Source organism: Piliocolobus tephrosceles, chromosome 3, assembly GCF_002776525.5.
Source record: "Piliocolobus tephrosceles isolate RC106 chromosome 3, ASM277652v3, whole genome shotgun sequence".
Lineage (NCBI taxonomy): Eukaryota > Metazoa > Chordata > Mammalia > Primates > Cercopithecidae > Piliocolobus > Piliocolobus tephrosceles.
Window position 1 is genome coordinate 4,229,046 of NC_045436.1, and position 11,123 is coordinate 4,240,168.

The 11,123-nt window shown below is 38.6% G+C and overlaps 1 protein-coding gene across 11 annotated transcripts in view; it reads left to right on the top strand.

The window, feature by feature from the left end:
* SORBS2 (sorbin and SH3 domain containing 2) overlaps positions 1-11,123 on the top strand; it is a 378,235-nt gene that overhangs the window by 363,450 nt on the left and 3,662 nt on the right. For all 11 annotated transcript variants that reach the window (XM_023221003.3, XM_023221004.3, XM_023221011.2 and 8 more), the window contains one exon: positions 6,981-7,030. In XM_023221003.3, coding sequence (XP_023076771.2) covers positions 6,981-7,030 — 50 coding nt within the window. The remainder of the gene's footprint in view (positions 1-6,980; positions 7,031-11,123) is intronic.

The window sequence follows — 11,123 nt, forward strand, 5'->3', positions numbered from 1 at the left end:
GATACAGTCCATGAAATTTAATGGGCATTAGGCCAAATTCTCCTGTATCTCACCTTGCATCCCTTCAATAAGCATGAAAAAGCAGATTAGGTTTGAGAGCATCTTGAACCCAATTGCTAAGCATTCTATGAAAGACATAACATTCCTTGGCTGGGCGCAGTGGCTCATACCTGTAATGCCAGCACTTTGGGAGGCCGAGGCAGGCAGATCACTTGAGTTCAGAAGTTCGAGACCAGCCTGACCAACATGGTGATACCCTGTCTCTAATAAAAATACAAAAATTAGCCAGGTGTGGTGGCGGGTGCCTGTAATCCCAGCTACTCGGAAGGCTGAGACGAGAATCACTTGAACCCAGGGAGACAGAGGTTGCAGTGAACCGAGACTGTGCCATTGCACTCCAGCCTGGGCAACAGAGCCAGACTCCGTCTCAAAAAAAAAAAAAAAAAAAGTGTGTGTGTGTGTGTGTGTGTGTATATATATATATGTGTATATATATATATATATGTATATGTGTGTATATATATATATATATATATATAGCATTTCTTATATATTCTTAGCCTCTTCCCTATGCCAGCTTTCCTCTATGAACCTTTTTCTGCCGTGCCTGTGGGTCCCATGTTAAGACGGCAGCTGGTGCCTGTGGTGTGGAAACTGCATAAGCAGCTGGAGGAGCTGTTGACCTTCCCTGCTCTGCTGTTGTTCCTCATGTCAGGAGTTTGGCATGCTATGTGTGCATGGAATAAACAAGCCAGGAAAGCTCCTCCTGAAGGCTGTGTGATGAAGATGAGAACTAACTAACTTCTTATACATTTTCCAGGCTGACCTAAAAAGCGAGATATGTGTCCTGGGTAAGCCTCCTCGTAGCCCAGTGATGTCTAGGAGATTCTGCGGCTCGCCTGTCAGAGGGCTCAGCGCTTCCCACAGGGTAGGGTCAGCACGCCTCCACCTCGTGGCAGACATCCTGGCCACCCCCGCCTCGGGGGTTGGCTCTTCCTCAGTTGTCTTGGCTGTGAACTGGCCTTAAAGTAAGGCTGGAGACACCCTGGAGATGAAGTGACCACCTGGTGATGTGCTTCCCTTTTAGGTGTGCGGGAGGTTTCCAAAATCCACAAAGACACGGTCAGAGTCTCTGCTCTACAAATAAGGGTGTCGTGTGTGTTGTGGTCTACATCTGTCTCATGGTTCTACACTAAATCACTGCTTTCTAGTCACCGTTTCTCCTGCAAAGAACAAAACTGTTGCCGAGAATATACAGAGCTGGACTCACACACTTCCAGCCACGTTTGCTTCTGTGTCATTCAATTTGGGTTTTTTTAAATCCATGATTCTTGTCTAACGTCTTCTTTTCTCTGGTGATGTGCACTACATTCTCTCAGTCTGTCTTTCTCCCCAGACTGCTCCCTGGATTCTATCCACTTCCCGTTTCTTGCCAGCTTTGATTGAACTTAAAGGTCAGATTACTTTCCCTTAGCTACTTAGTTCTGCAATACCTACAGTACTATAAAATACATGGACTCTAAACGGTACTTACTATCAATTCTAAGGAATGCAGCCAAGGAGTTTGGAAATTTTCATCTGGACGTAAGTCAGGATTCCTTTCCTCATTTCTGTTTTAATGGACCCTGATTCAACCTTAACTGGTCTATCACACAGCTATGCTTTGCATTTCAAGTTCTCAAGGGCTTGATTTCACAGAAGCCTTCATTTTTCATTTCTAAAAAAAGTAGATATTATTCTGCATTTATGCCACTTTGTGCTTTTTGCATTGCATAGGAAGACCTCATTTTGTTGCTGAGGCAGAGTTTTGTGTTGTCCTAGAGAGAGGAATGCCAATTTGTAGAGACTCTTAGACTCCCCCTAATGGCCTCCAGAGCCAAAGCAAAAAATGAGCTTCTTTGCAATGAAGAGCACCTTTCCTGGCTTGTTTATATATATAAACAAGCCAGGAAAGCTCCTCCTGAAGGCTGTGTGATGAAGATGAGAACTAACTAACTTCTTATCTATGGGTCCATGAGATGGTATGCTTTGGTTCCCCTTTAGATTTTGTGTGTGTGTGTGTGTGTGTGTGATTTTTACATTTTGTATTTGTATGTCAGATTACACATGTTTGTGTGAACCGTAAATATTCTATTTTTTAGATTTGTGCAAAGCTGTGTTTTACCTTCGTAATTTAAGAAGGAAAAATAAGCCTCGCTAAACATAAATGTGGTATTATTAGGAGAATTTCATCTAATTCTAGTTGGCAAGTACAACTAATATTTTATGAAAAAAATGACAAAACACTTTAGCACTGCTTATATTGCTTTCAGAGATTTTTCTGCATTCGTGTTTAAAGTAACAGTCAATCCTTGTTTAAGAATTATTTGATACTAAATATAATTAATCCTCCAGAGATAACTGCAGAAGCTTTAATAAATTAGACAGCTTTTCAACAGACTGTAGCTCACTAAGATAGGAAAGTATATATTTTACTGATGTTACAGACTCCATGATATTTCAAACCAGCTTCCTTATGAACAGTAACTTGTGATTGGTTCTAGCTTTGGAAATTAGCATGTGTGTAAAATTTGTCTCTTTTGTATCTGTTTTTGACAACATTAAAAAATAGCTACAGAAAAAAACTTACATATTTAGGGCTACAGAAAAAAATACATATTTAAGATACCAAGAAAACAGCAGCATGCTTCATTGGATTTTCTGTTATTCTACTCTTAAGATTCATCAAGGAAATATAAGCGTAATATAATTCTTGCTCAAAATGTCCAACACCATGATTGTAATATGTCAGTTGAAAGCCATCTTTCTAGGTTCGGCTCATGTAAGCCTCTCTGAATGTCACAAATGTATATCGTTCTATATTTATCTTAACACTGCTAAGAAGTTAGGAGAAACGGAAATGCCTGCACAGATAGTCAAAATAGAAATGGACACGGACCAAAAATGCTGGTGGCTTACAAGGGAGTCTTTCTCAATAATGTAAAACGTGGGAAGGGAAGAATATGGTTAGAAAAACAGATGACTATCTATTCCATATCACTCTGTGGCCTTTAAGATAGGCTTTTAAAATTAATCCAGCCTTGGGAACTTGGATAAAAAGGGGTGGATAAAGCAGAAACAACTCTCAGCTTGTTGCTGCCACTGCTCACCACTAGGTGGCAACAGAGTGCAGATGCAGTACAAATCTTTCCTTAAGGGACTCGCACATTTGCGTTACACCGCCATGGGCAAAGGGCGAAGATGGTCTCCTCAGATAATCTATTTACATAACCTTATAGGACATTTGCACCTACCTCAGCGTCAAAATTAAGCGGCTGATTTTAGCCAAGCTAGGCCGACTAGTCCAGCATAGTAATCTTTCCTGCAATGAAGAGTGCACATCAAAATTACCATTTTGTTTTTTTTTTTACCTATTTGTCATATTAAGAAATTATCCAGTGTCTTTGGGTTTTGATTTACTAATCTGCAAAATGGAGTTGAATTGTAGCCATTTTTTTTACATGACTGAGACACATGAGAATTAACCAATCAATGTCAGTGTCCCAGCTCTCTGTGTAAAGCTGATGATGGACACCTTTACACAGCAGAGGAAAAATATCTGTGGAAATGTGTGTGCTTCATGGGATCCCTGAGGGGACCCGATTAACCGTCATCTTGTCCAACTCATTGATTTCAGAGATAGGGAAGCTGAGGCATGCCCAAGTTTACATGGTGGTTAACGTCCAAAACAGAAGGATGCAGATGAACTAACATACATAACTGTTCGTGCTACGCATTCCCTACTAGTCACATGCTTTAAAAATAAACTATTTCAAGTACTGTAATTGGTCAGCTTTCCTCAGAACTGTCTCCTGGTTATCCACATTAACATGGAGGTGATTCTTGTTAAAGGCAAGCTTTGAACAGTTCTAAAACTCGCCATTATAAGACACACACAACTTCTCTGCTAAGAGAAGTCTTGATCAAGTCTGGCCTCAGGATGTGAACAGTATAGAAAACTGATGATTTGTGGGTAAAAAGAGGGGCAGGGTTTGAAAGATATGAAGGAAGGGAAAAGAGATATTGGGAAACAGGTAAAAGCAAGGACTGGGGCCGGGCGAGGTGGCTCACGCTGTAATCCCAGCATTTTAGGAGGCCGAGACGGGCGGATCACGAGGTCAGGAGATCAAGACCATCCTGGCTAGCATGGTGAAACCCTGTCTCTACTAAAAACACAAAAATTAGCCGGGCATGGTGGTGCATATAAAAATAGTCCCAGCTATTCAGGAGGTTGAGGCAGGAGAATCGCTTGAACCCGGGAGGCAGAGGTTGCAGTGAGCCGAAATCACATCACTGAACTCTAGCCTGGTGACAGAGCGAGACTCCATCTCAAGAAAAAAAAGCAAGGACAGTGCTGGCTGCCACATACGAACATACGTTCTCCAGCCATGGACGTGGGATCCGGGAAGCTGCACATTTGCAGCAATCACCAAATTTTCATAATGGTCAAGGGGACAGTTCATTTAAATGATTGATGAGGTGGGTTGAGTTAAAGGAATTAAACTAGTAGAATTATAATGATGATAACTAAAAAGGGATGTACAGACTTTAAAAGCTTATTGTTTTATGTTAATGAACAATTTGATTTTTAAAGTGGTGTTCACATTTTAACAAAAGAGCAATGAAATGAAACTAACCAGTTTTACAAAGCATTGGATATCGTGATGTAGAAGTTTAAACTTTTACTCAATTTTAAAATGTTAAAATGGTTTGAATGTGTGAAAACAAGGATACCAATTTTAGAGCATAATGAAATATACTTTACACAACATTTTCTCTTAAGACAAGGATAAATAATATTTTCTTATTCATAACTTTTTTATGCACTGTAAATGGTGCTGATTGTTTTGAGGAAAGAGTCGTAGCGATCTTGGTATATGATATGCAGTGTGGCATATTAGACATTTTCAAGTTACTTTTGAGAACAGTATTTTTCAGTGACTAACATGTACATTCTCAAAATCATGTGGCTTTAATGCATACTCTTTGGCCAGAAATTTTACTCCTGGAAATATATTCTAAAACATAGTTCAAAAGCAGAAAATAGCTCTTTGCATAGGAAAATGTGTACAGCATTGCTATTTATGATAGTGAAAAGAAAGACTAGACCATTTCTAACTTCAAAACAAAATAAAAAAGAGAGGAATGGTTAAGAAAACTATGATATGTAGACACAGGTGGGAGACCATTATTCTGCAGGCATTTAAAATGAGAAAGAAGACTGAGAAAAAAAAAACAAAGACTGGGAAAGTATTACAAAATACTATTAATGGCAATTGATGTATACAAATCTTACTTCTGCATAACAGTTTTATACATATATAAAGTTTTGTTGGATTGGAAGAGAACTTGAAATAGGTAATATGATACAAGCTTATCAATGACTTACAATTACCATCTTATATATTTAAATTGATTTAATAATATCTTGAATTAAATGATCTTTAAGATGGCTGGAAAATTGGTTAGTCATAATTTTTCTTAAAATATGAATATCTTCCAATTTTAATAATAAATACATCGTTAGTAGTCTCATATTGATTTACAGGAGTAAACTATTTCACACTCTTAAGTCATACTTGTGTCTAGTAATTCTTATGCGCTCTAGTTTTAAATATTCTATCCACAGACTATTGAGTGAAATTTCTAAGAACACTGTTAATAAAGGTTTCCACTTAACAGAATCAAAGCTTACAGTTTTAGTACTGTGAGTACCTAGTCTTATGCTAGATAGACAAGTAGGATAGAAAGGGGGTGGATAAAGAATTTAGGAAGTGGGTGAATCATTGACTCATAGACTGAGAGGAACCTCAGAGTTATCCATCCGAGCTTGGACCAGTGGGGTTTCTACAGACAATTTGCAGGAAGAGATTTCAGCCTATCAGTAATCCACTCGTAACTATGGAAATCTAAGAGCTGGTCCCAAAGTCTAAGGACATGGATCTAATAGCTAATTCAGTAATCATCAAACAGTCACTTATATAACTGCCATGCAAATTCTGATTTTACCCTGTAGCTATCATTTAGAAGCGAGTGTTTTTGAAATGTATTATGAGTGATTTGTATGCATTTCTCCCCTAAAAGGTAAAGTTTAGGTAGTCCATATAAATTACACTGAGTTTATATATTCAACAAACGTGTTAACTTTCATTCATTGAAAATATTAATGTGGGTATATGGGATGCTAAGGCTTGTCATTTCCAATATTATAAGTATCTATTACAGATACTGGTCTTGATGCTTAGTTTAAAAAGAAAAGAAACTCTTTCGAGAGTTCAGTGCACTGGAAATTTCTACCAATGTTTCTCTTCTAAGGTAAAATGTTACATGTTACCCGGATATTGTTCGTTGCATTCCAAAGTTCTGTTTTCTCTTTTTAAAAATGCATGTGTTTTCTCCACATTGAGAACAGAGAATGTTAATTCAGATGTAGCATGGGATGTCTGCCTATTGATATTTTCCTCTGTGCTGTATGTGAAAATGTTGTCTGTGAAGGAAAGGTCGAAAGAATGAATGTGGATACTTTGCTGTGAAACTAAATGTGGTTTATTTTCTGCTTGTTTGAGAAAACGCTGGAGAATAAGGTTGTATGAAGGTGTCTATATTTCCTATTCTAGTGGTTTGCTGTCTATGTTCTTGCCTTATTCCTGGCCTTTGAAAAATCAGTGGGACCAAACCCTGACTTTTCCTTAAAGCTTGAGCAGACTAGATTGTAGACATGTTCAAAACATTTGACCTTGGTTATTTTGCTTTAATTTGAAGCTCCCTTTAAATATTTTATTATTAATCCTGCAGAAACCCTTTATTTGGTTTTTTCTTCCTCTTGGTTTTTTACAACAGGAAATATTAAATGTCAAGAAAAGTACCATGCCATTATCCAAATTATCTTTTAATTAGTACCAGTTTAAACATTGATTACATTGAAAATCATTTCATTTCAGCCACAGCGTCCTGTGTTTACTCATGAAAATATTCAAGGTGGGGGGGAACCGTAAGTATTCTTCTTATCTTCTAAATTCGAGACTAACCTTGACCCACAAAATGGACAACGGTACCAAAATGTAAGATGTACGGCTTTGCAAGTGAAAGATCAAAGTAACTAACATGAGGCCTCCTAAATTACAAGAAATGATAATAGTCTCTCCATCTTTTATGACAGTGATCAGAAACTAATTTTTAAAAGAACCCATCGTTCTCTGAGATTTTAACTGATACGCTAGGAAAACTTTCCAATGCTTCAGTGATTCCTGAGATGGATAACTCTGTCTCCCGCTGTGCTCTGCTGGCTGTGGAACAAGTAACTAGGAGCTTCAAAGACATACAGAACATGTTCTAACCTTACATCTGCACCTATTGGGCGACTGTAAAAGTGGACCTAAGTGTAAAAAAGACCTAAAGTGATCATTCCATCATTCCAAAGTGACATGCTTAGAAGGGTCATTTGAAAATGGCAGTATTAAAACACTCACTCTTACTCAGTTACATGCTATTACTTCCACGGCACCAGGAAAATGCCTTTTCAAACTTTCCTTTCAAATTCCTTCTCCTTTCTGATACATGAGTTAAATCAGCCTGAAGGTGTCACATGTTGTCTTGAAGATTCTCTCTGTGTGTTTCTTTTTCGGGCCCATTTTGTCCCTGAGAGACGTTCAGGAGTTAACAACTTCCAGTTGGCCTCTGCCCGTATACTGTGAGCCAAGAGGGAGACCCCTGGGAAGGCTCATTCATGGACCTAACCCTTGTCCCCCATATCTGAGCACACGCTGGGGATCCTGACCCACTGCCCACACTCTGCTCACCTGGAGCAGAACAGGCCACCAACAGCCTCCTCGCTGAGGCAGGTCCTGGCATGTGGTCTGGTACCTTTATCACCAGCAAGTCCTTCCTTGCTCCTCACAGACCTGAAACTTAGCACAAAGCATCTCCGGATGAGACTGGCTCTCACAGAGTACAGCCAGAAAGGTGTTCTTATTGCGGGAAAGTCTGTATCTTGGAAAGAACAGGTTAGCAGTGATAATCATTTAAAATCTCACTTAAGGTTAGGTGCAGTCACTATGCCTATGATCCCAGCACTCTGGAAGGCCAAAGCCCAGGAGTTCAAGACCAGCCCGGACAACATAGCAAAACACCGTCTCTACAAAACTAAAAATAAAAAGTTAGTCAGGCATGATGGCCTGTGCCTGTAGTCCCAGCTGCTCAGTAGGCTGAGGTGGGAAGATCACTTGAGCCAGGGAGGTCAAGGCTACAATGAGCCGTGATTATGGCCCTGCACTCCAGCCTGGGCAACAGAGCAAGACCCTGTCTCAAACAAACAAACAAACAAACAAAAAGATCGCTTAATTGGAAAACACTAAATACGACTTGTAATTCTAAAGTTTTTGTTTGTTCTCTTATTTACCCAAATGATGATAAGATCACATTATAAAAAATAAATTCCAGGGCTGTTTAGGTTTATTGCATTACAACATGTTATATTAAACAGCTTTTAAAGTGTCTGTGAATGAAAGATAAGTTACATTTTCAAAGTCCTGATTTGTATGTTAGAAAACGTTGTTTACTAAATTTATATTTGAATATAGCCTGAATTAGTGGGATTTTAGGGTATTGCTTAGTTGCTGTCATTTAAAAATAAGTTTTGAGCAAAAGTAGGAACATAATGTTATGTCACTACAATTCAGAGCTTTAGTGAAATATGTTCTAGAAAACGTTGCAAGTTAGACTGGGCTTCCAGCTGGCTCAGCACTTCCTGTTTAAAAGACACCTTTCTTTTTGAGGCATCCTTACCCCACCACCATCATTCACCTCACCAACACATCTTTCAGAACAGCATTTGTTAACATTGGATTCAACTTCATTTCCTGTTGTGCAGCACTGACTTTGAAAGCCAGTAGAGGCAGGAGGATTTCCTGAAGGTGTGTGTATGTTTCCGTAAAACTCCGTGGCTTTTCTTTTGTTTTGTTTTTGTTTTTGTGGACTAATTAAACCAGAATGGTAAATAACTGGGGACAAACACACTGGCTTTCATCAAACACAAATGAAGTGGGAGTCAGTGCCAATGTTGTTGCGTTAGCTCTGAGACCTTGAGATTCTTCCCGGCAGCTGCAGTTTGCAGCCTTAGGTAACCGGTCTCCATAAGTGGTTGGAGAGGAGCCTGGGCAGGATTCAAGCCTGAGAAGCTCAATAAAAGAATCAGTTTCCCCAAAGTGAGAAGTGTGGTGTATATCCACCAAAACAGCATCCCAGGAACGACCATCTCTCTCAAATGTGAAACTAGAAAAGGGACCGTGAACTTTCCACACAGATGCACAAAACATAACCCCGTTCACCTGAGCAGCCTCCAAATCAAATTCTTAACACAAACAACAAAATAAACCGACTACCCCACTAAAGCTGGCCACATGCAAACATCCCAATCAGGTGACGTTTGTGTATTCCACACCTGCCTGTCTTTTTGGCCACTGCCCTGCGATGCTAGCTGCCTTTCTCTGCCCTTCCCCATAATCACAAACCCCTCTCTCAAGAAAAGGCCTCAGAAGCCCATACTCAAAAAAATGTGAGTGGCTATAAGGTCTACTGGAAGGATGAAGTTTGAACAGTGGACAAAGCCTCTAATGGTGAAATTTCAGGCTTTGGTGCCAGGCCAGGGAAAACAGTATTTTCTAGGGGATGGTGCTGGGCACCCCCTGAAATCAGCTCTATCCAGCTCCCCTAGTCCAAATGATGGATGAACTGGGGGGAAGCCAGTGGGTCACTGTTGCTTATTAATGACATAAGATTTGCGTTTAAATGATAGAATAGTTTTGTTCTACCAAAATATTATTTTCTGACTCATAAAGTAATTAAAAATAAATCATTCTTGTTCCGGAGCAGTAGTCAAGATTATCAGCTTTTTAAAGTTGGCATGAAAAAATCTAAAATGCCCTAGAATGTGGTTATTATTTTCTCACATTAGCAGAATGACATCGCTGTTACAAAAAGCAACAGAAACAAATTCCTGATTTTTAAAAGTCTCCCTCACAGTACTGGTAATATTTTAGTACTATTATGAAGAAGTTTTCGTGCTAACTGCCTATCAAATTCTTCATGACCTTCTCAGCTACAGTAATTTCTGCCTTCATTTTCCAAAAACACCAGTCCATGTTACTATTTATTATAATGCATGGTATTTTCTTACCACAAATTCAGTGTCTGAATTCATTATTGATCAATTTCTCCACAGTATATGCTGTCAGAGAATTCAGGCAGGGAAAGGAAAGTGGTAGCATTCTATAAATAATTCATTTTTATATAAAATTATTTCAAGAGAGAGTTTTAAAATCAAATACAATTTTTTTGGGACTCATTTTAAAAAGAGACTTATGTCTATAATCTGCTTGAAATTGACTCAGTAATAACTGCTCATAGAATACATGTACTCAACTTCATAGGCTAATTACATCCAATTTTCCAACTCTACATCACTCAGAAAACACTGATCCAAACTATAACATTAAACTGATCTAAAGAATTCCTCTTGGAAAAAAAAAATAATTTTCCTTTGTATAGTAATTCACATAGAGTGATTTAAAAGACAAGTCTGAGACATTTCGTCTATCTTCATTTAGAACCTTCAAAAATTCAATTCTCAAGCCCCCATTATTTGCTTCTGATTATGGCTAGCTAAAATTGTGATTCCTTCTTGTTTTTAAACAGTTAAATAATACACATATCTCTTATTTTATATTTTGTACTATAATGTCTGAATGACAGACAGTAGATGGCTGGACCATTGAAATGCGGGTCTGACTTACAAATGGTAACATATTTTAACCCAATTTATAAATGTTACAATTTTCATGGACATTCCTCGTGACTTTCAAAATGTTGTTAGAGTGTTCTAATGCCTGTGAAGATCTAAATATTGCTATTTTCATGCTTACCAGGCTTGTACCACCCAATAGAATGCTATTTACATGTTTACCAGGCTTGTACCACCCAATAGAATGTTATTTACAAGCTTACCAGGCTTGCACCACCAATAGAATGCTATTTACAAGCTTACCAGGCTTGCACCACCCAATAGAATGTTATTTACGTGTTTACCA